Raw genomic sequence first — 23,050 nt, 5'->3', positions numbered from 1 at the left:
CTTACATGAGTAAATACCTGACATTACTGTACCATACACAAGAATGTTAATTACCATCATTAAATTAAAACAAAGAATGAAAATACATACCACACAGCATGTGTTCTCAAAAAACTAATTCAGAATAAATATGTTTTATAGTAAACAATATTAAATGCCTTATGAATTGACAATAAGGAAATAAGGTGGGATATACAATGTGGCAAAAATATTTGCCACATGTACGATACCATGAGACTGTTTATTTAGGCAACAAAATAAGGCATCCTATATTTACCAAACAATTCTTGGTGCTTACATAACACACACTGTAGATCATGGTTTCTTTGAATTATGTCAGATGGCCAGTTGTTTTCACGAGATATTTGCATACATAAGAATTAACTGTCAATTAGTCGCACTGGCTTGTTTGCTTGTTTACTTAAGACTAACCTTTAGCTATTGTGCAGTTTGGCCACGGATGACCAGAATATGAAAATAGGACACATCCTGGGGGAAAATAAGACATGTCACAGGGAGAAATGGCTTGTCCTTTGAGAATTCCACTCGTATTGGACCCGGAAGATCGGTCAATATTGGACCCAGAAGATTGGTCAATATTGGACCCAGAAGATCGGTCAATATTGGACCCAGAAGATCGGTCAATATTGGACCCAGAAGATCGGTCAATATTGGACCCAGAAGATCGGTCAATATTGGACCCAGAAGATCACTCAATATTGGACCCAGAAGATCACTCAATATTGGACCCAGAAGATCGGTCAATATTGGACCTAGAAGATCGGTCAATATTGGACCTGGAAGGTCAGTCAATATTTAGTGAAAACGAGGCTTAAAAAATGCCACAAAAAAAACTTTCAGTTTTAGGTCCCAATCTGCCTATTTTTTTTATTCAGTCTCCATACTTGGCTTTTGAAAAGTTGACAGGTATGCCTGTGTAGAATTTCAAGATGGCATAAGTAATACAAAAATGTATTGGCAATAAAGAAATGGCATTAAATCAGTTATTTTCAGCAGATCTATAGATTAAATCAATGATTTGTTTCAACAAAGAATTTATTAGATTTATGTAGCTTTTACCCAGCAATGTTAACATGAAAAAATGTGCTCCACAGTAAGACAGATGCAAGGTTTACATGTCTGCTGTTAAACACTAATGATCTTAAGAGACTTTAAAAAAAATGTAACTGGGACTTTATTTTCCTTTATAATCTAGTTAGGCATTAATGACATTTTGACTTCAGCATGGAAACTACTCAATATAAAGCAATATTAACAATTTTATCCTTCTGTTTATTTTAAACTTGAAAAGTATAACTGGTCAAATTTGCAGGAATCTTAGGGTTGTCAATGTTTTAAAAACAGCTGACCTTGCAAGAATGTATGACAATGCTACTCATGCAGCACTAAGAATTTTCAAAGACATGCAACAAGTGTCTAATGCTCAGTTCATTGGCTTGAATGAAGCTCGTCTTTATGGATGTAATGCTAAATATAATGTACCAAAAACTGATCACTCCTGCCTAATGGAGTATTTTGTCATAATGATGTTGAATATTCAAGTTCAAGGTTATCAAAATTAAATCACATGAAACAATTCCACAATTTTGCAGATGTGAGAATTTACCTACAAAAACACAGATATCATGTAAAAAGTATAAATATTCCCCCATATATTGCCAAAATATAACTCAAAAATAAACATTGTTATTACCAAGTGCATCTGTTTTTTCTTCTTTTCAAATTTGAATGCAATGACAGATGCAACAAATGGTAAAATGTATCATTCACTTTTAATGATCTGCTCTTTTTGGGTCATGTCAAACATTTCTTGAAAAACTGACGTTTTAAAGCATTATTCCTTTGTTTTACTGCATATATACTCACTAAATCCTGTCACCAAAACTTCTGACAAAGGAGTCTTCTCCCAAAAGCTGCATTACATAAATAAATATCTATTGTATTAAAAACCTAATTCCACCCACGAAGCTTTGTTATTTGTTCAATTAATGCATTCTGAAGTGCAAGTATGAATCATATGGTTCCCACGCTTTTCTACAGATAAATTTCCAGGTCATTTCCATGATGAAATTAATTTTTTCAAGGTTTACATGTGATTGTTACTGAATGGAATTAAAGAACATTTTAGATTGTAAAACATGCATTTTCTAAATCTAAAGATCTTTCTCTTTCAAGACTCTCCAAAATATCTAAGTCAGAAAAGATGATCATGTACAAAACCAAAAAATGTATCACATGAAACAAGTTCAATTATATTCCTATAAACTGGCATGTAAAGTCATTTCAATGTACAGAATAAAAATTCTAACATTATTTTGCTGACCTGCAATATGTTGCCAAGTGGGAACAACATAATGAACACAAAGTAGTTTTGTTTCCTTTCAATCCTTTAATTCTAAAGAATTCTAAAGCAATATATATATATATATATATATATATATATATATATATATATATATATATATGTGTGTGTGTGTGTGTGTGTGTGTGTGTGTGCATATTAAAGAAAGTAAACATTTCCTATTGCAGTATAAAAAACACAATAAATGCAAATAATTAAAATTTGTCTTGTAATGAAAAGAGTTTAAACCTAAATTTGTCTGAGCCAATAAAATCTCAAACAAGATTTTTCAAACAAACTAATCTCCTTAAGATGATCTGGTTAAAAATCCATCATTTATAAAACAATTTCAAAAGGGTTGATTTAAATTTTGACAAAAGACCTTCAAAATTATATACTGTTATGTAAACAAGGACTGAATCTTCTGTAAAATCAAAATGTCTTACTGTAATTTGTTAAACCAGTCCTCAAGCCTCTACTGATACAGGGGCTTGTATCATTTTTACAATATAATACAAGGGATGACAATTTCTCATTTCAGCTCTGAGATTCAACAACTTGGACTACAAATTTGACTTAAAACGAATAGCAGTCCATTTTCTAATCCAGGTTTCCTCTGAATATTCTCACCCCATTTTTCATATCTGGACATTTAGATTGGGGTGCGGGATCATTGCAAATGCATATCAAAAATTTGGAATTTGCTGCCACTGTGTTAACAACATAGGGTAATCGCTTGCCAGTGGGCCTAGCAAATTTAAACTTATGTTATATCGACTCATACCTGCATGAAATCGATAGGAAAATGATTTATTTTCTCAGAAATGGCAAGTATTATAAACATTATGTCATTAATGTACTGACAGACTAGACGAAACTACGGCATAGATGAAACCAGACCCTATACTCACCATTTGCATTACTAGTCACATGACTTCACAAATCTCAAACGAAGACATTGGAAGTCCAATAGTCATGTGATATCAACAACAAACTCCTTTTTAATGTTGTTGTACAGAAATTCAAATATATTAAATGAAAGTCAAATATGTTTTGTAAAATCCAGCAATCTGGCCAGACTGATTTATCAAGCAGAGAGCATATGTCAAGATGGTAGTCACGTGATACAACAAAATTCCAGAAGTTGTTCTTGGAATATATAAATAAGGAGAATTTTGTTGTCTTTTTTTTTTTGTTTTTTTATTTCACTCAGCATACGACTTTCATTTAAAAAAATGTTCTCTCTACAACATTTGAAAATGTGGGTTGTTAGATTTGCGTACAGATGTGACTAGCAATGCCAACAGCAAGTACCAGGTAACACTTCATCGATGCCGTAGTTTTTTATCTTGTCTTTCAGCAGATTAAAGACATAACGATTCTAATACTCACAATTTCTGAGAAAATAAGTAATTTTCATATCAATTTCATGCATGTATCACTCGATCTAATGTTTAAATTTGTTTGGCCATCTGGTAAGCAGCTACTCTTTGCCAGGACCATGCTGGCCTCTTGTGCTCTTGTGATGCTAGACTGGTTTTCATACCTTCTATGTAATGAAAGATATGGATATTGAGCTGAGTTTGAAAATAAAAGTCTACCAGACAAATCTAATCCACTGAGCATTTGGATTGACTCAGCATATAGGTTTATTGCAAGCACCCAAAATGATCCATACTGCGCCCTCTGAATATTCTGGTTAGAACTCAATAAATTTAACTCACAAACAATTTAGTTACGACTCAATTATGTGATTGTTTTGAGCATCAAGTGGTGGTGGAAAATGCCTGGGTTTTTCCCGACTTTGATTAATATTTGCGAAATTCAAGGACTTTTCACGGTCGGGAAAAAATGATCATTTCTCACAACTTTTTCCTGATTTTCCGGTAGCGTGGGAACCCTGGTATCAATGATTTGAAAATCAATTTATTATAAAATTTTAAAACTTTAAGTCAAATACTGGTAAAACACAATGAAACTGTCATTCAAATAAAAGAACACAAAGACACACACACACACACACACTCTCTCTCTCAAACGAAGTCAGGACACAAGGCTATGATGCCAATCCACGATGACAGTTACAGTGTAAGCTTAATCATCCCACTTTAGTTACCGTCTTTAGATTGCAACTTATACAACAATTAACACACACATCAATTCATCTACTACAAGGTACCAGCCATTTAAATGGTGGAAAGGGCTGTGATTTAGTTTTGAGCTGATTTATTTTCATTTCTTTTAGCTCAAATAATATTTTTTCCCCAATAATATAAAGGATATAATATGGTGTTATTTTGCTATAAATCAAAGCAAGATATTTTTTCCAGTAATTAACTGACAGAAATTAAAACTCTTCGGCCCCTGCCCCAGAACAGAGAATTACTGGTTCCTAATATATAATTATGGAATACCATGGTATGTATCACAGGATACTGCAGTATACCGTGGTACAAACTTCTTAATGGTACTTAGATATATCCGATGGCTGATTGGTATTATTTGCATAGATCTGAAAACTTTTCATGTAAGAATGCTTCCATTAAAGTTTGTTTATAAACTGCTTTGAAGTTTTTGAGAAAGAGTCTTTTAAAGAGGTTTTTTCTGACCACATGTGATGGTGGATCACTGTTATTTGCATCGTTGGGGCCTTGATGTTACGATACTTAATGCATAATTTTATCAAATATGCTGAGTGGTTTTTCTTAAGTTTTTAAAAGATTTTTCTATTTTAGGCAATCATAAATAATAATCTTGGAATAACAATCGTCAAATATTAAACCTCAAGGGAGATTACTGTTTCAATCTTTCAGCAGAATTTTTTTTCTCCTGTGAAAATATTAGACAACACATCAGAAATGAAATAAAACCATTGAAGAATTAAAAACCATGGGAATCAAATGAGCTGAATTTCCAAATAAGAAAATCAACAAAATATATCAATGTAAAGATGTTAGATATGTATGGTAGATTTACTAAATTTGGAATGGAACAAAAGCCTCTGATATCTCTAAAATATGCATATCTGTTTTTCAAATGTACATGTACACAAAATGTGAAGCTTCTGCAATTAAAAGAAAACTATCCTGAGAAACAATGAATTTATAGGTGTGACCTTGTCACAGAGTTCTATAATTGAAGCTTCTAGACAACCAGATCAAGGGAAGTAACTGAAAAAAAGAGCATATGAAACTGCAGAATGATCGAGTGGTAAATTAAAAGAATTAAAACAAGGCCAGGGCCTGCATGTCAAGTCTATGATTAAACCATGTCACAGAATGGATTGTCTAAGCTTCATGAACAAACCATGTGAATGAACGGATTGCCTGAACTTCATGATCAAACCATGTTAAAGAATGTATTACCATAGCTTCATCATCAAACCATGTTAAAGAATGGATTGCCTTAACTTCATGATCAAACCATGTTAAAGAATGGATTGCCTTAACTTCATGATCAAACCATGTTAAAGAACGGATTGTCTAAGCTTCATGATCAAACCATGTTAAAGAACGGATTGTCTAAGCTTCATGATCAAACCATGTTAAAGAATGGATTGTCTAAGCTTCATGATCAAACCATGTTAAAGAATGGATTGCCTAAACTTCATGATCAAACCATGTTAAAGAATGGATTGCCTTAACTTCATGATCAAACCATGTTAAAGAACGGATTGTCTAAGCTTCATGATCAAACCATGACAAAGAATGGATTGTCTAAGCTTCATGATCAAACCATGTTAAAGAATGTATTACCATAGCTTCATGATCAAACCATATTGCAGAATGTATTATCTCAGTTTCAATGTAATTCATCCAATGTACACATCAAATCCATCAAGAGCCTTAGGAAAATTAGGGAAATGAAAAAACTTCAACCAAAACATGAAAGCAAATTGTTTTTATGATTGTGACATTAAACCCAATGTGAAAGTGGCAAGAATACATGTCACCTAACGAACTGTCATAGATTCATGATTCATTTTAAGTATTTTTTAAATAATCCATCGAAAAGTTTAGAAAATATAAGCAATTAAAACATTAATATAAATTTTGACTGTGACCTAGACCTCAAAGTCAATAGGTCAAGCCTGCATAACACCAAATGAATTGTCAATGAATAATATCAAGTATGATTAGAATCAAACAACAGTTTAAGAAATGTTGGTAACAAAAGAAAAAACGGTACCACAAATTTGTTATGACCATGACCTTCAATTTGTGAGCATGTTGAAGAATGAATTGTTTTACTTTCATGATTCATATGACAAGAATCTAACAAGGTGTTTAGAAAATATATGGAAATGAAAAATTGAAATCAAGACCATATACTTTGCCAATTCTGTCCGAAAAGGGACTCTTATGCTTGGCTCAACAAAAGAAAAAAGGAGTAATCATCTGGTGCAAACTCTGGGTAATGATTGTCAAAACTAACGTTAAAGAATGGACAAAATGAGACTTGAAAGATCATAAATATACTGATAAAAAGACGCAGATTTGCAAACCATTTTTTAAATCAATGTTCTCTGACACTGAATTATGGATCTTCATATTCCTGTACCACTATAACACTCCAAAGAGCAAAAAGAATTTTAAAAAACTATCTCTGTTCATATACAGGTTTTCTTTATGTGCAAATAAGGTCAAGTTATATATGACAACAAAACATACCTCAAATTCCTTTGGATCAAACATGTTTTTCAGAATGACAACACTTTCAAACTTCATTCTTGCAAATCTTGGCTTTTCTGGACGCCAATCAAATAATCTAAAAAAAGAATTTCACAATAATTGTAGAGTTATTACCACCATCGGTTATCTACCAAAATATAATACTGAAACGCAGCATGGAATATACAAACCCATCATAATCAGATTATAATCTAGGCTGGATAATCCCTATGAATATTGTTTTTTTTCTTTGTGATTAACTGAGAACCCCAAACTGCCTTATAGAAACATTCATGAAAACAATATTCACCATACATACTTGCTTATAACTCGAATCTAACTATAAAATTACACAGACCCAGATCTGCCACTGCACCTGTGCAGTTTGTAGGAGTAATCAGTAAAACAACCAATACAGACCCTTATCTGCAGGGGCATTATGCTATGGCAGATCAGGATCAGGATCTTTGTTTTCAGTCTGAACTGACTTATAAGCGAGTATATATGGTAGTTATTTTTTTCAAAATGACACTTGTGATAGTACTGATGTGCATGTTTACCACTATTTATAGGTTACTGCATTTGTAATTTATAGGTTACTGCATTTGTATTTATAGGTTACTGCAATTTTCTCACCCATGCTACAGAAATATAGCTGTTTGCTAACCTTACTTTTCTTATCTCAGCCTAGTCATCTCAGACCAGTCGTCTCAGTCAAGGTGTCCACGCACTCAGAACTACTTTTAAAAAAAGAAACCCTTGTTGTCTTCTGCTTTGCCTTACGCAGTTGTTCTAGCATTAAACAACAACAACAAATATATAACAAAAACATTGTAACTTAAGGTAAATCCATTTTTGAGAACACACCATACAAAAACATTTCGAGAGACACATGCATACGATGTCGAGCTTTTTGGTATTATGCTAGTTCGTTCCACACATCATGGTCAATTTTATCCTATATGCAGGCCTAACTCAATACATTTTCAGTTCAGTGTCATTAAATGTGGCTAAAGCTACCAAACTAGTTTTAAATACTTCATGTGAAACAAATTATATACTGTTAGCTACACCTAATGACGCTGACCTGAAAACTGACTGTGCTACAGATAGGATAAAATTCTCAATGCTGTGTGAAATGAACTGTAACAGATAAGACTGATCCATGCACACAGACTATAGACCTATACACTTCATAGCCTCCTAACTCTCTTAACAACTATGGAACACTTAGTAACAGCCAGAAATGTTATGTCAAACATTGCTTTATTCTAATTTTGTTAAGTATCTCCACTGCACCATAGCTGAATCAAAAATATACCTATAATATTTAATGACAAATAATGCACTTACCAGCCAGAAGGAATCATTTATCCGTCAACCCATTAATCCATAAGCAAATTTCATGGTAGCACTTGCCATATTTCCAACAAAGAAAAATAGATTTTCAAAGAATCTGTGAACTTGAAAGTTTAGTACATGGTTATCCACCAGGGTCCATATTTGCAAGGGTCTCTTATACACGTGGGTAATTTTTTGAATCAATACCAAGAAACACAAGTATGTCACAAACAGTTTCACCTCCTCCAAAGAAAAGGAGTTATATACGATAGTGACACAGATCACTAATTACCCATGAATAATCCAAGCGCAGACACTCATGATACATGTAAAGTTTGGTTATAACAATAACCTATACACTACAACATAGGTGTGGGCCAAGTATCGTTTCATTATTTACAATATATTTTCTAAATGGAACTCATGAAAATGAAACATTTTCTTGTAATAAATATGAACTATTTATTGTTAATTTCATATAACATCCATATATTAAATGTAATAATACATCAATACTATGCAACGTTTTATGTTGTTATTTTGTTTGGCTCATGCATAAAAACTGTAATTAGGACAACACGGTCACTCCACAGTCCTCATTAAGTTATTTGTATTAATGCACCGCATGTAAACATTGGTGTGTGAACTATATTGCACAAGTGAGAAGTTCTTTTTTACTTTAAAGGAAATTACTGGGCGAGAAAAAGAATCTACATTGGTGTTTGGACCGAGACAAAAAAGTCCCAGTCACGGGGTTACATTATTGCGGGGTTACATATAATGTAACCCCTTGACTGGGACTTCCTTGTTTCGGTCCAAACATAGATTCTATATGTATTTATAGGTTACGGCATTTGTATTTATAGGTTACTGCATTTGTATTTATAGGTTAGTGCATTTGTATTTTATAGGTTACTGCAGTTGTATTTTACAGGTTACTGCAGTTGTATTTTATAGGTTACTGCATTTGCATTTATAGGTTACTGCATTTGTATTTACAGGTTATTTCATTTGTATTTATAGGTCACTGTATTTGTATTTATAGGTTACTGCATTTGTATGGGAAAATATGACGACCTTGGCAGTGCAGTACATCCATCTAAGAAAACGAGTTCACATTTTCCCTTGCAAATGCAGCAACCTTTTTATTATACGCTCATTTTCCAAAGGCTTAATTATATAAACAAAAATGTACTACAAGAAACAAGGTAACTGAATTTATGCTGTATTCCAAACTAAATACACAAGCGCAGATTCATCAGTACACAACAACATTAATGTGCACACAACTCCGTACATCTAAATTTGAATTTAGTTGCATGGTCGACATCACTTTCGGAAGAAACTGCCATTTTGGTCTACTTAAAATTGAAATTTAGAGTCATACTGTGAATGAATGTGCATTGCAAAAACTTTCCATTTTATCTGGAATGAATAGATTTTGGTATTTTTGTCGATTCTACTTAATTTCATGATTGTAGACTGGATTTATCTGTGTCAATTCTCCATGAAGTAATATCTGATTTGTGCAGCGAGGGAGCATAGTCTTCACTCATCTGCATGTATGTTTCTGTTCCGTCATGAACGTTTGGAATCATAATGCAGTAAGAAGGATGTTATTATGCCTGGAATGTAGTTGAAACTACAGTACAATTTCGAAATGTGTATTCAAGCTTTGGAACCCATGACATAGCTCATATAGTTCAGATTTGCAGAACTAAGAAAGTACATTTTGAGAAAATTCAGGATGTAAAACTTAAGTATATTTTTTGCTATTCTTATTATCAGTGAAAGAAGACACATTTATGCCTTGTCACTTGCATGCTATTTGTAGGGACCCCAGTATGACCTTTATGGCATCTATCGCTAGTTTAAATCTGAAACATTGTATCAAAAAAGTTAACGCAGAATATCATAAAGAGCTGTTATGTGGCAGTCCACAAAACAGCTGCTTCATTTCATTCAGAAAAAACCTGAATCAACCAAAACATAAAGTGTCTACTACACAAGTGTACATGATTTGTTTACAAATTAGTTCCTAATATACTATTGGGCACACGTGTCATGCACGTGAGTGCAATATGAAGGTGTGCAATATCGTAAAATATTGCATGATTCTGACAATGTAAAGTTAACAGAGACAAAAATGAGCATATAATAAATCATTATACTGTGGTACAGATTTTTCTTGTATGTGTACCTCAGTACATTTACAAAGAAGTGGCTTTTGCGCTATTTCTATAAGTATGATACAAATAAAATTTCTATTTCAGCCTTCACTTGTTTAAATTTTTGGTCTCTTTCAATGTCTGTTGCGATAAACATGCTAAACAAATTAAAAATGAGTCCTAAAAGATGTCAGCATGCAAAATAGTTGACCTGCATGCTACATCCTTCTTGCTGCATGGTAATGACCCAGAAAGCAGACATCAAGCCTTAACACTTGTATAAACCCCATGCAGAAGCAAAAAGCCTAATAACTCATCTAGCAGCATTTTTAGCAAACATTCGCCAAGGTGGAAAATTAATAACGAAGGTTTTTGTTATAAATGTAAAGCTGAGGTGAAGTTTGTGGGTGGGATAACAAACTTTACTGCCCACTTTTACTAATATAAAGACTAAAGCAGTCTGAGCTGAGAAAATGCAATTATGTGCACAAGGCTTTGTGGTGTTTTCAGACAATCATCATAAAATCAATCAACCCATGAATGACATTGCCCTTTAAAAATAACAATACTCAGTATGTGTGTTCAAAATCATTCATGCTGTAGTCAATGGAACTATGTACAGTATTCAGATATACTCAGTATGTGTACAAAATGATTAAAATGCTGTAGTCAATGGAACTATGTACAGTATTCAGATATACTCAGTATGTGTACAAAATGATTAAAATGCTGTAGTCAATGGAACTATGTACAGTATTCAGATTCTTATGAAAGACAACATTCTAGCCATTTGAAATTCATACAGACACTGCTTAATGATCAAGACATGTACATTTGCATGCATACTGGATTGTAAACGTTCTGACTTTCCTAACAGTATATTTGGCAGTATATTTGGATGGTTCTTTGGTGCTGAATTCAAACACATCATGATCGATGCTAAAATGGCTAACATGTATCCTTTTTTGAGTATATCTTGAATTAAATTATTATGGATTGAACAAATTTATATATATGGGGTAACTAGTTTACCATTTATTCAAAACCCACTATTCTTGTGAAAATCACCCACAGTGATTTACAAACATGGCCAATTTGCTATCATCTGCTACAATCATGCTTATAACTGACTTAACATATTGATCCATGACGTTGATCCAAACAATAGGACCCCCCACCTTGACTGACTATGGTATGCAACAAGTTTTCTAATGATCATGTACAAGTATACCAAGTTACATAAATGGCTTAAAAACTATACAGCAGAAAAGAAGTGCAAGGAATACTATATGAAATTTCATCTCATTATCTCAAAAGCCACAGAGCCTAAATGAAAATACATGGAAGGACATGCAGAAAACCCAATTAATATGTCACCCACCCACCCCCACCTTCCTGGTCATGAAAAGTCAAATCAGAATCAGATACCAGCTTTCTGTGGTGTTATTTAAAAGGATCATGCAGTGCTGCATAAGTTGCTATAGTGTTATTTAAAATAATCATACAGTGCTACATAAGTTGCTATAGTGTTATTTTCAAGAATCAAGCAGTGCTACATAAGTTGCTAAAGTGTTTTTTTACAAGGATCATGTAGCACTGAGAAGTTTATCCTATCGGTAGCACAGTCAGTTTTCAGGTCAGCATCATTAAAAGTAGTTAACAGTATATAATATATTTCACACGAAGTATTTTAGTCAGGTGGCTTTAGCTACATTTAATGACGCTGGCCTGAAAATGTACTTAGTTAGGCCTGCATATAGGATAAAATTGACCATGTTGTGTGAAACTAGCAAAATACCAAATAACTCGACATCATGTACATCTGTGTGTCTCTCTTGAAATGTTTTGTATGGCATGTTCTCAAGATGGATTGACCTTAAGTTACTATGTTTTTTGTTATATATTTCTTGTTGCTTGTTTTTTAGAACAACTACACCAGGCACAGCAGAAGACAACAAGGTTTTCTTTTTTAAAGGTTCTGAGTGCATGGACACCTTGACTGAGACGACTGGTCTGAGATGACTAGACTGAGATAAGAAAAGTAAGGTTAGGAAAACAGCTAGATTTCTCTATCTCATGGGTGAGAAAACCAAACCCTGCCAGTTGTTCTTGGAATAAATATGTATAATTTTGGGTTCTTTCGATTTTGTATCTTTATTACAACCAGCATGCGACTTTCATTTAATACAATTTTTCTAAAACATTTAAAATGGGATATTAGATATCATGTGACTGTGGTATCTATGAGGTCATGAACATGTGGGTTGTGAAATTTGTGTACTTGTACGACTACCAAGTCAAATTTCATCAATGTCCTAGTTTTCATATTGATTTAATGCGGGTATGACTTGATTTAACAACGTTTACGTTTACTAGACCATCTGGTAAGCAGCTATGCTTTGCCGACACCCTGTTGGCCTCTTGTGATGCTAGACAGGTTTTCATATCTTCCATGTAAGAAATAATACAGATATCATGCTGTCTGTGGAGAACAAAAGTGTACTAGACGAATCTAATCCACTGAGTGTTTGGATTGACTCAACAAATGTGTTTATGGCAAGCACCCAAATGATATATAGTGCAACCTCCAAATATTCAGGTCAGAACTCATTAAATTTAACTCATGATGAGTTCAGTTACAACTCAATTACATAAATGTTCCAAGCATCAAGTGGTGGCAGAAAATTCCCGGGCTTTTCCCGACTTACTTCAATATTTGCAAAATTCAAGGACTTTTCACGGTCGGGAATAAAATATCATTTCTCCCGACTTTTTCCCGATAGCGTGGGAACCCTGTACATAGCACTGAGAGTATAATTATATTTATACTGTGGGAAACATGTACAAACCTCAAACTTACTGATCTAATTGCCTGTTCAAAGATATGGGAAAACCAAATAGAAATCCTACTTTTCTTGTTTTTCTTTCATTTTTTTCTTCTCTTTGTTGGTTAGTTTTCTTTTCTTCTTGCTGGGATCAAAATCTCCTTTCTGACTAAACTGGGCCTTCTCCACCTTGATTGTGTGGCCCCTTAAATTATATCCATCCAGGATCTGCAGGGCTAGCTCCACAGACTCCCTCTGAAATAAGTTTCAACAAACTGAACAATGGTAAAAGCTACATGCAAACTAAGTTTCACATTTCTCTATAAACTGTGATTTCACACTGTCTTGAACTAGAAATATGACAAAGACCACCCATCCTCATGAATGAACTATATCAGTAGAAAGGGCAATAGCTCTACTGTAATTTCACACTGTCTTGAACTAGAAATATGACATAGACCACCCACCCTCATGAATGAACTATATAAGTAGAAAGGGCAATAGCTCTAGCAGGATGGATGCATTTACATATGAACAAACAAAAGTACATTTAAAATGAAGAGGGGACATATCAGCAGAGCAATGCAACAAAAGAGGTTGGCCTGATGTCAACAATTTTCAGGACAAGTCACCAAAAGATGTGGGACTGGTTGCATACACAAAAACTATCATTTAAAGTACATACATTTAACACCAAAAAGGGGGATAACCCTGTTAAAAAAGTATCAATCCATATCAAGCATGACAACAAACTGTACGTGCATGCAGACTCATGCCAAGTTTCAACTATCCATGGAAATATGTGGGGGAAAAAAAACCTCACATAACTGTGTACACTTGCTTGTAAGTTGAGTCAAACTGCATCCTGATCTGCCATAGTATAACATGCCTGCAGACTGGGGTCTATGCTCTTTGTTCTACTGATTACTCCAAACAAACTGCAAAAGCCCAAATCTGCTAGCACATTATGTGATGACAGATCTGGGTTTGTGCAGTTTGCAGTTGGACTTATAAGTAAGTATATATGGTACATACACTGGGACAGGTACTATGAACACAGAAATTTGACACCATATGCCCCGCCATATACATGGTGGGGATGAAAATAAAGGTCAATACATATATGAATCAGGAATAAAATCGTTAAACACTGCAATTATACATCGGGACAATGGTTTATCCCTCTAACAAAACAAGAATTCCATAAAACTGAATGAATTCAAATTTTTTCAATGATTTTTCAAAACTCTAGACAGAAGGACCTATATAAATCTCAACTTTTAGAAAAATGTATGATTTTAAATTTCATCAAAACAAGAAGCAATGTGCTTTACAATTAAAAAGCTCACAGGTAATTTGAAAACAAAAACATGAGATATTTATGTTTGTATGCCAATCCTTAAAAGATTACTTTTTATAACAGACACACAGCAAGCAAGACATTGTCATTATATTTGTAGATACAAAGAGACCAATCAGAGTTACATAGGTTTCAAATTTCTGTATTGTAAGAATATATGCTCTGTTCATCTGGGTCTGTAGGAAACACCTAATGGTAACTAACCTCATGAGATTACCATTCTGTTTTTACACTGATTGTTTTCTTGTTGTCTTAGTACTGATGCCTGTTGCAAAAGTGACAGCTATGTCTCTCTACTTGCCAATCAAGGTTTCAGCAGAAAGTAATTCAACATTATAATACAGGACATCAATTTAAAATTTCTGGTTGTAAAAGTGACATGCATCGTAAGATGCTCTAACAACAATATTGAAAATAGACCATCGTCATCTGTGTTATCAAGGTGTCCCAGGGATGAAATGAGAAGCCACCTAATTCCTCTTTTGCTGGGGGCCCTGAGAGGTAGATTTGTCTAAAGAGCTCACCGTTTAGGATCACTGCTATCTCACCTTTGTCTGTGTGGGTTCAAGTCTCAGGCTCGGCTAATGTGGATATGTGGGAAAACTTGCCAGTAGCTTCTCATAGGTCGGTGGTTCCTTCTGGGGCTTTTCCCAGGTTCTTCCTCCCCATTTATACTGACTGCCATATATAGCCTATCTTGTGCTGAAAAATGGCGTTAAACCCTATAACAACTAAAATCCTCTTTTCAAGTTTTGCCATTCACAGTTGTCTCTTTCATCAGCCAGTTGATGGCATGAGTGAAAAGGAAAGGTGTAAGGATGCAGCCTAGTTTCATGCCTGTGTGGATGATGAAACAGTCTGTGAGATGTTGTTCATAATGACTTTACACTGGAAGCCTTGGTGCAGATGTTTGATGGTGGAATACCACAGAACCAGAGTATTTTCATGACAGAGTCATGGTAAACGGTGTTGAAAGCATTTTCAAAGTCTATAAAGTTGATGTAGATTTCATCCATGTCTGCTCTAGTATCTGTCAGAGTGTGAAAATCTGGTCAACACTCGTTCTGAAACCAGCTTGTTCCTTTCTGACAAGGTCATCAGCTATTATGGAGATCCTCTTGAGAATTATAACAAATTATGACAATATTCCAAGTGATTCTCATTAGTCATGAATGAAATTAAATTAAATAAATTAAACAGCAACCAGTGCTACCCCACCACCACCTCCTGGCTGCCTTCAGGATTCAAAACCTACACTGTCATCTACTCGTCCTCCTGAAGCAACACAGCAAAATATGATCACCTTCTCTCAATCAGCATACACTGAGTTCTAGTTACAAGGAAGAAAATGTGACCTCTGAACTACACCCAGACTATAGACTGCATCCTGAATCTGAGAACTCCCTTGCATAATCACCACACCAAATATGGTTTCTCCTCTGCCTAATCACCACACCAAATATGGTTTCTCCCTTGCAGAGAGTAGGTAGGGTTCGAGTTAGAAGGGAGACTATGATGGACAGACAGGTGGATGAATAGATCAATAGATGGCTGGACATGAGGGATAATAATATACTTACAAATGTGCAGATACATTAATAAAACAAAACTGAAACAATTTAATAGGAGCCAAGACTCCATCACTGTACTGACCTTTTTTTAGCAAGACTACCACTGTATTGACCTTTATTATGCATGACTCCACCACTGTACTGACATTTATTTAGCAAGACTCCATCACTGTACTGACCTTTATTTAGCAAGACTACCACTGTACTGACCTTTATTATGCATGACTCCACCACTGTACTGACCTTTATTTAGCAAGACTCCATCACTGTACTGACCTTTATTAAGCAAGACTACCACTGTATTGACCTTTATTATGCATGATTCCACCACTGTACTAACCTTACTGAGACTCTACCAAAGTAATAACCTTTACATAAAGACTCTACCAATGTACAGCTCTCCCATGTTATAACACGGTAGTTGGGGTCCATAACTACCAAACATGTTATGTACCAAGCAGCATAATACTGAGTACTGCAATATATTGAGAACAGTGCAATATATGGAACCAAGATATAGTGGGCACTGTCAATTTTTGTTCTTCAATAAAGGTGTTTTGAAAAGGAATAGAAGACATAAGACTAAGTTTCACCTTGTTTTCTTTCAAAACTTATCGCTTATACAATGGTAGGATTTTGGTCATTTGGTCCATTGTGGTACAGCATTATATCCAGAATCACATTATAATGAGGCATAATATAACAGAGGAGATATGTACTTATATATAGCTCTAACACTATATTAACTTCATGTAGCAAGATTCTTCTACTGTACTGACCTTTATATAACAACATCTGCCATCCCCTTTGGGTTGACCATTTTCATCCCTGTAGAGCTTAAGCTTAGGTTTCTTAGTGTGGGGATCATACACCAACAGGCCATATTTACTCATAAGCTCCTTGTATTCCTCATCTGTGATATCAAAAGGCAGGCCAGACACATAAACATTTGTGTTATGTTCATCCTCTACTGTGAACCAACCTGCATAAAATTGAATATCAAATGTCAAATCATTCTAACTTAATTGCATCTCAAATTGACAGGAAATATCACAATTGAACAACTAATTTATTCATACCTGAAGGATACAAAACAAAAAGTTATGAACTGCTTCCCCAACCCACCAATCAAAAGCCATATTTTCCTATTTGAAGACTCTAATAGGGAGTTTGAATACACATTCCTGTTCAAAAATGATTTGGTATATACCTACATGTTCTCTGGAGATGGTAAACATATATTAGTTGTTTTTGAATGAGAAATATTTCACATATATCAAAAATATCAATGTGTTCAAAGACCTGAACAAAACAATCTTTGAAGGCTCATGACAACTGAATAGGGCCCTCCTACAGGTCAGATAATGAGCCATGGTGGCTCAATGGTTTACGTGCCTGACTTGCAACTAAAAAGGGTTCAGGTTCAAATCCTGCCCATGGGTCATCTCAGGTCAGCTGCATTAGTGTGTCCTTAAGCAGTGCACTTTATTCCAATTTCCTTGTCATCAAATAACCTAACTGTGTTTTACCATTAAATATGAAACCAAACCAAACATTTTTTGAGTCAATCAAGCATAAGGAAACCTACTCAGCACATTCTGCAGAGGTAGAAAGATTGTGAAAATCCATCGTCATCCCCAGGCAACCTGCTCTAAATAAAATGCCACTCAAATGTTTCTGGCTTGTACATTACTGCAGTTTCCCCCAAGACTGCAGTAATCAGCATTTTTCAACAACAATGTCATATATATATGAAAGGAAAGAAAAGGAAACAACAACTCAAAAAGGAGAAAAGAGAATCGAAAAAGGAAAGATTGGAATTAGAAAGAAAGGCAATGTTAGAGGTTATAGGGTTAGAAGAATGAAATAAACAAAGAGAGTATGAAAGACAATTAGAATTAGCACATGCTCAAAAAGGAGAACAAGATTCTGCCTATAGCAAATTAAGAGGCCCTAAATTACCTTTCTTTGACGATGAAAAAGATAACACGGAAAGTTGTCCTCATCGGTTCGAGCAGGATGCCGATAACCAGAAATGAAAGTGAGATGATAGGGCTCTTCATCTCACTGCTTTGTTAAAAGGTAAGGCTCTCGATATATTCTTGCGATTTCCTTGTAGAGAGGTGATTAACTATAATGCTCTGAAGGAAGCACTACTAAAACGGTATGAATTGACAAAGCAAGGTTTCCGGAAAAAGTTTAGGTATAGTAAACCTGAGAAGGGGAAACCTTTGGGCAATTTATCACTAGAACAGATAATTACTTCCAACCTGGATTGAATGAGTTAAGGTGAACAAAATGTTTGAGGGTTTAGTGGATTTCTTGCTCAGAGATCAGTTATTAAGTATAGTAGGGCAGGAGTTGAACCAATATCTTAAAGAAAAAGCATTCAGAGATGTTCAAAACATGGCTAAGCAGGCAGATCATTTCACTAAAGCACATGGTGGAACTCAAAACCTGGTTTTCGAAATATAAGTCTGGGAATCAGTTTAAGGGTTTGACTCCCTAAGAGCCAGCAAAACCAACTGAGCTGGGTAAACCTGATAGACAAACAAGACGTCAAGGTGTACAATGCTATGCATGTAACAAATGGGGCCACGTAAAATCAATTGTCCTCAAAGAAAAGGTCCTATACATAAGCAATACATAACAAGAACAGTTTCGAAAGATTTCATGATGATATTCCTCTATTCGGTATGTGTATGTTGCCAGAAATGCACGTACCAACAGTGAATGGTACTGTTAATGGTCAGGCGGTCACGATTTTACATGATACCAGTTGTACAGGTGTGGTTATCAAATGTAGTCTCGTGAAGGATAACTATATGCTAGGGATAGAGACTCCCTGCATGCTACTTGATCAGACGATCGATCGCGTACCTGTTGCAAGAGTTAGGATTGAAATTCCTTTCTTGACTGGAACAGCTGATGCACTCTGTATGGATAATCCAATTTATGATTTGACAATCGGCAATGTTGAAGGGTCTCATCTGCCGACTATGGAAGATTTTAAAACACCCCTAGCTCTAGCTGTTGAAACGCGAGCACAAACCCGGGGGTAGAAGTGCATGTTATGGATGTTAACTGTCCCCGAATCAATCAAAGGAATCTTGCATGATGAATTCCTCTGGAAGCAGGAGTGTGACACATACGCGAGTTCGATTAATGAGAAAATTGCATCTAACTACATTAAACGCTGTAAAGAAGGGGGTAGTTCGAAGTTTGTCAAGAGAAATGGGTTAATTCATAGGGAGTTTACTACATGGGGGGAAAGAAATATTGGCAATTAGTAGTACTTCAAAAATGCTGGTCTCGTGTATTGAGGGTAGCCCATGAATTGAGTATGGCAGGCCATCTGGGTATGAGAAAGACTACCAGGAGAGTACTGGCGAAGTTCTACTGGCCTGGTGTAAATAGTGACATTAATAGGTTTTGTCAATCTTGTGATGTGTGTCAGAAAACTGTGTCTAAGGGGATAGTTTCGCATGTTCCCCTAGGCTGAATGCCCTTTATCGGCACACTTTTCAAAAGTGTGGCTGTGGACATTTTCAGGCCATACAACCTGTACAAAGGCACGAGGACACGTTAGAAAAAGGGGTACTGAATGTTGTGTTCAGTGGTTATCGAAGATGATGTGGTAATGGGAGAACTTGAAACAGATGCTCTACTGGAATATCCCTTGCATAGTGAAAGAGAAGGGACAGATCAGGTGAATGCAAGTGCAGAGTTACCCAAAGATCAATTTAAACAGATCAAAGAGTTCCTAGGAAAGTATTCTGGTGTTTTCACTGATAGACCAGGATGCACAAACCTAGTAGAGCTAAAAATAAAGCTATGTACATCTAATCCCTTAGTATTAAGGGTTACCCAGTTCCATTTAATGTGCAAGAGACTGGATGAAGAGATTACGAAAATGCTAAAATTGGGGTTGATTGAACTGTCTAACTCGCCATATTCATCTCCTGTTGTCCTCGTCAGGAAAAAAGACAGTACTAATCGCTTCTGTATTGATTTTCATCAATTAAACAAAGTGACGGTTTTTTATGCCTAACTGATGCCGGACATGGAGAATCTTCTTGCAAAATTATCAGGTCACTGATATATTTCGAAGTTTGATTTATCGAAAGGGTACTGGCAGGTACCAATTGTCGATGAGTCCCACCAACTGTCAACGTGTCCTTCCAATTGACGGCATTTGCTACACAGAAAGCGCTGTACCAATTCAAGGTGATACCATTCGGATTGGTAGGAGCCAGCGCCACATGTTGTTGCTTGATGCGCAGATTACTAAAGGGCTAAATGTGTGTTGATAGTATATGGATACATGTACTTGGGAGGAACATCTATCTGTTCTGGCTGAACTTTTTGGAAGACTCCATGAAGACAACCTCACGGTGCAACCTACAAAATGCAGTATTGGCTATACTGATTTAGAGTGCCTGGGTCACATGGTCTGATCAGTCAAGCATCTAAAACCTCACCCCAAGCAAGTAAAAGTAGTTATGAAATCACCTCAACCAAATAACTAATAGCAGGTTCAAACTTTTCACGGCTTGGTAGGTTTCTATAGGAAATTTATTCCTAATGTCGCTGTCATTGCTAGCCCATTATCAGATCTAACAAAGAAAGTGTACTGGGACTATATCAGGAGAAAGCATTTAATATATTGAAGGCAAAAGTGACTTTTGCACCTATTTTAAAGCTACCTTATATCAGCAATCCTTTTATCAAAAGAACTGATGCTTCCAATACTTGATTGGAAGCAGTTTTGTTGCAGGAACAAGACATGATTAAAATGCATGTAGCCTATGCCAGTAGATAGTTACTGTCTAGGGATCAAAAGTAATGAGTGACTGACAAAGAATGCTTAGCTGTTGTATAGGGGATTGGTTAAGTTTCATGCCTATCTTTTTGGGAGAGATTTCGTTCTCAAAACAGACCATCAACCATTGATGTATTTAAACAAAGCTAAGGTCGCTAACACTCGGTTGATGCATTGGGCGCTAACATTTCAACCCTATCATTTTTGAGTTGAGGCAATCAGAGGGGTCGAAAACATAGATGCAAATTCTATGAGTAGGATGTAAATAGAAAATCCTGATTACTGTATAACCAGTGTAAATACTGTAAAGCAGCATCAGTAGTTATTTTCTTTTATTCTGTGAAAGCTAAAAAAATGTGTACATTTTTCTCTTGGGGGGAGGTATTGACACAGAATAAGGCAAGAAATAACTTGGTTTTGCCTTAGAATGATTCGATCATTTTCATTGTACATGCATACAATATTACCAAGGGTGGATAATTGTTTGTCTAGGTAAGCGACTGAACTAGCATGTATCTCGTCGCAGATCGCTTGCGGTTAGAGACACTAAAAGCACAGGTATTTTACCCAATGTTCTCCATTTTTGTTCTATAGCCATAGGGTTGTCAGTAAGTAGGTCTATATGTATGTCTGTGTGCATGGTGAATCCATAGCTGCCAACATTCTAGGCTCACAATTAGTGAAAATAGGGATACAAATTAGTGAATTTGGACATGAATTAGTGAAAAATACCATGACAATAACTCCATCCACTCTGACCGTCAATACTACACTGTATCAAGATCGCAATATAAACTTAAACACTACATATATGCAGAAATATATCTGCATTTCTATTTATTATGGTATTCATAAACTTCACTTGTTCTTGTGTTTATGTATCAAGACATGATACTGTGGCAGACTTGAACTTCCTCAACTGCATGAGCATAAATTTGTTTTCTAAACAGTTCAGACTTCTTGCCTGCTGGTGACTAAAATTGCTGACAAATTTGCTGCACCTAAGGAGGCCCTAAAGTCTATCTTATTTTTCCTCATTAGAGAAAATACTCTTTCACTGTCTCTGCTGCTGTGAGGAATGCACAAGAGCTGCAGCACTTTTGGTTCTTCCACAGGAAAATCTGGAAGTGATCTTAGAGTTCGGGAACATTTGGCGGAACAAATGTTTAGCATTGTCTCCAGCTGATAAACGTAGATTGTGTTCAACAAGAAAACTCACAAATAATGTTTCAGCGTTGGTAACCTGCAGGTCTTTCGACAATGGCTTAAAATATTCCAGAGCTGAAATCTGCGAATTCTTAATTTTCCCAACTTCTACGTGTTATTTGCAACCGATGTGCTTCCTCACATCGTCTCTGCCACCACGCCCAATACTAAAATTTGTGACACACTGTGTGCAAAAAGTATGATGTATATCAATGTTTAACGGCAAAATGCATGGCCAATTTTTTGTATATTCCAAATTAAACTTCACTTTTTGAGCAATACATTTCTTTTTCCTTGGTGGTGAAACCATTTTCAAGATCTTACATGTGATGCCAAACGGTAATTCAAATCAGTGTTGGTGACACTGTGCGGAGCAAAATTCCAGTTAGGCCCCAGTTTCTCTCAAAAGCATAAAACTACTCTTATACATATAGATTAAAATAGGCCAAAATGCTTGCTACTGGGCCAAATGTACCAATTGGCTGCATTTCTACTAATATCGCGACCAGCAGTACCAGACCGTTTCGGCAACTGCCAATATCATGACTAGCGCTTAACAGGAGATCGGTTATTTTATTAAAGATTTGAAATATTGAGAATTGGAGAATTTGTGAATTTATTGCTTGCAGCATGAATCAGCAAATAGCTGAAAAAGTCATGAAATTCACGCCAAAATCGTAAAGATTGGCAGCTATGTGGATCAATGAAGAGTGGCGTGGCCAATA

At 35.5% G+C, this 23,050-nt stretch overlaps 1 protein-coding gene across 1 annotated transcript in view; it reads right to left on the bottom strand.

The window, feature by feature from the left end:
- LOC149801154 (uncharacterized) overlaps positions 1-23,050 on the bottom strand; it is a 64,127-nt gene that overhangs the window by 27,144 nt on the left and 13,933 nt on the right. Inside the window, exons 4-6 of the mRNA XM_089955173.1 lie at positions 17,077-17,279; positions 13,452-13,621; positions 7,033-7,129 (exon numbers count right to left, since the gene is read on the bottom strand). Coding sequence (XP_089811299.1) covers positions 7,033-7,129; positions 13,452-13,621; positions 17,077-17,279 — 470 coding nt within the window. The remainder of the gene's footprint in view (positions 1-7,032; positions 7,130-13,451; positions 13,622-17,076; positions 17,280-23,050) is intronic.

This window comes from Sinohyriopsis cumingii, chromosome 4 (assembly GCF_028554795.1).
Source record: "Sinohyriopsis cumingii isolate HCF-2022 chromosome 4, ASM2855479v2, whole genome shotgun sequence".
NCBI lineage: Eukaryota > Metazoa > Mollusca > Bivalvia > Unionida > Unionidae > Sinohyriopsis > Sinohyriopsis cumingii.
The sequence above is the reverse complement of the archived record's forward strand: the minus strand, read 5'-3'. Positions and strand labels throughout refer to the sequence as shown.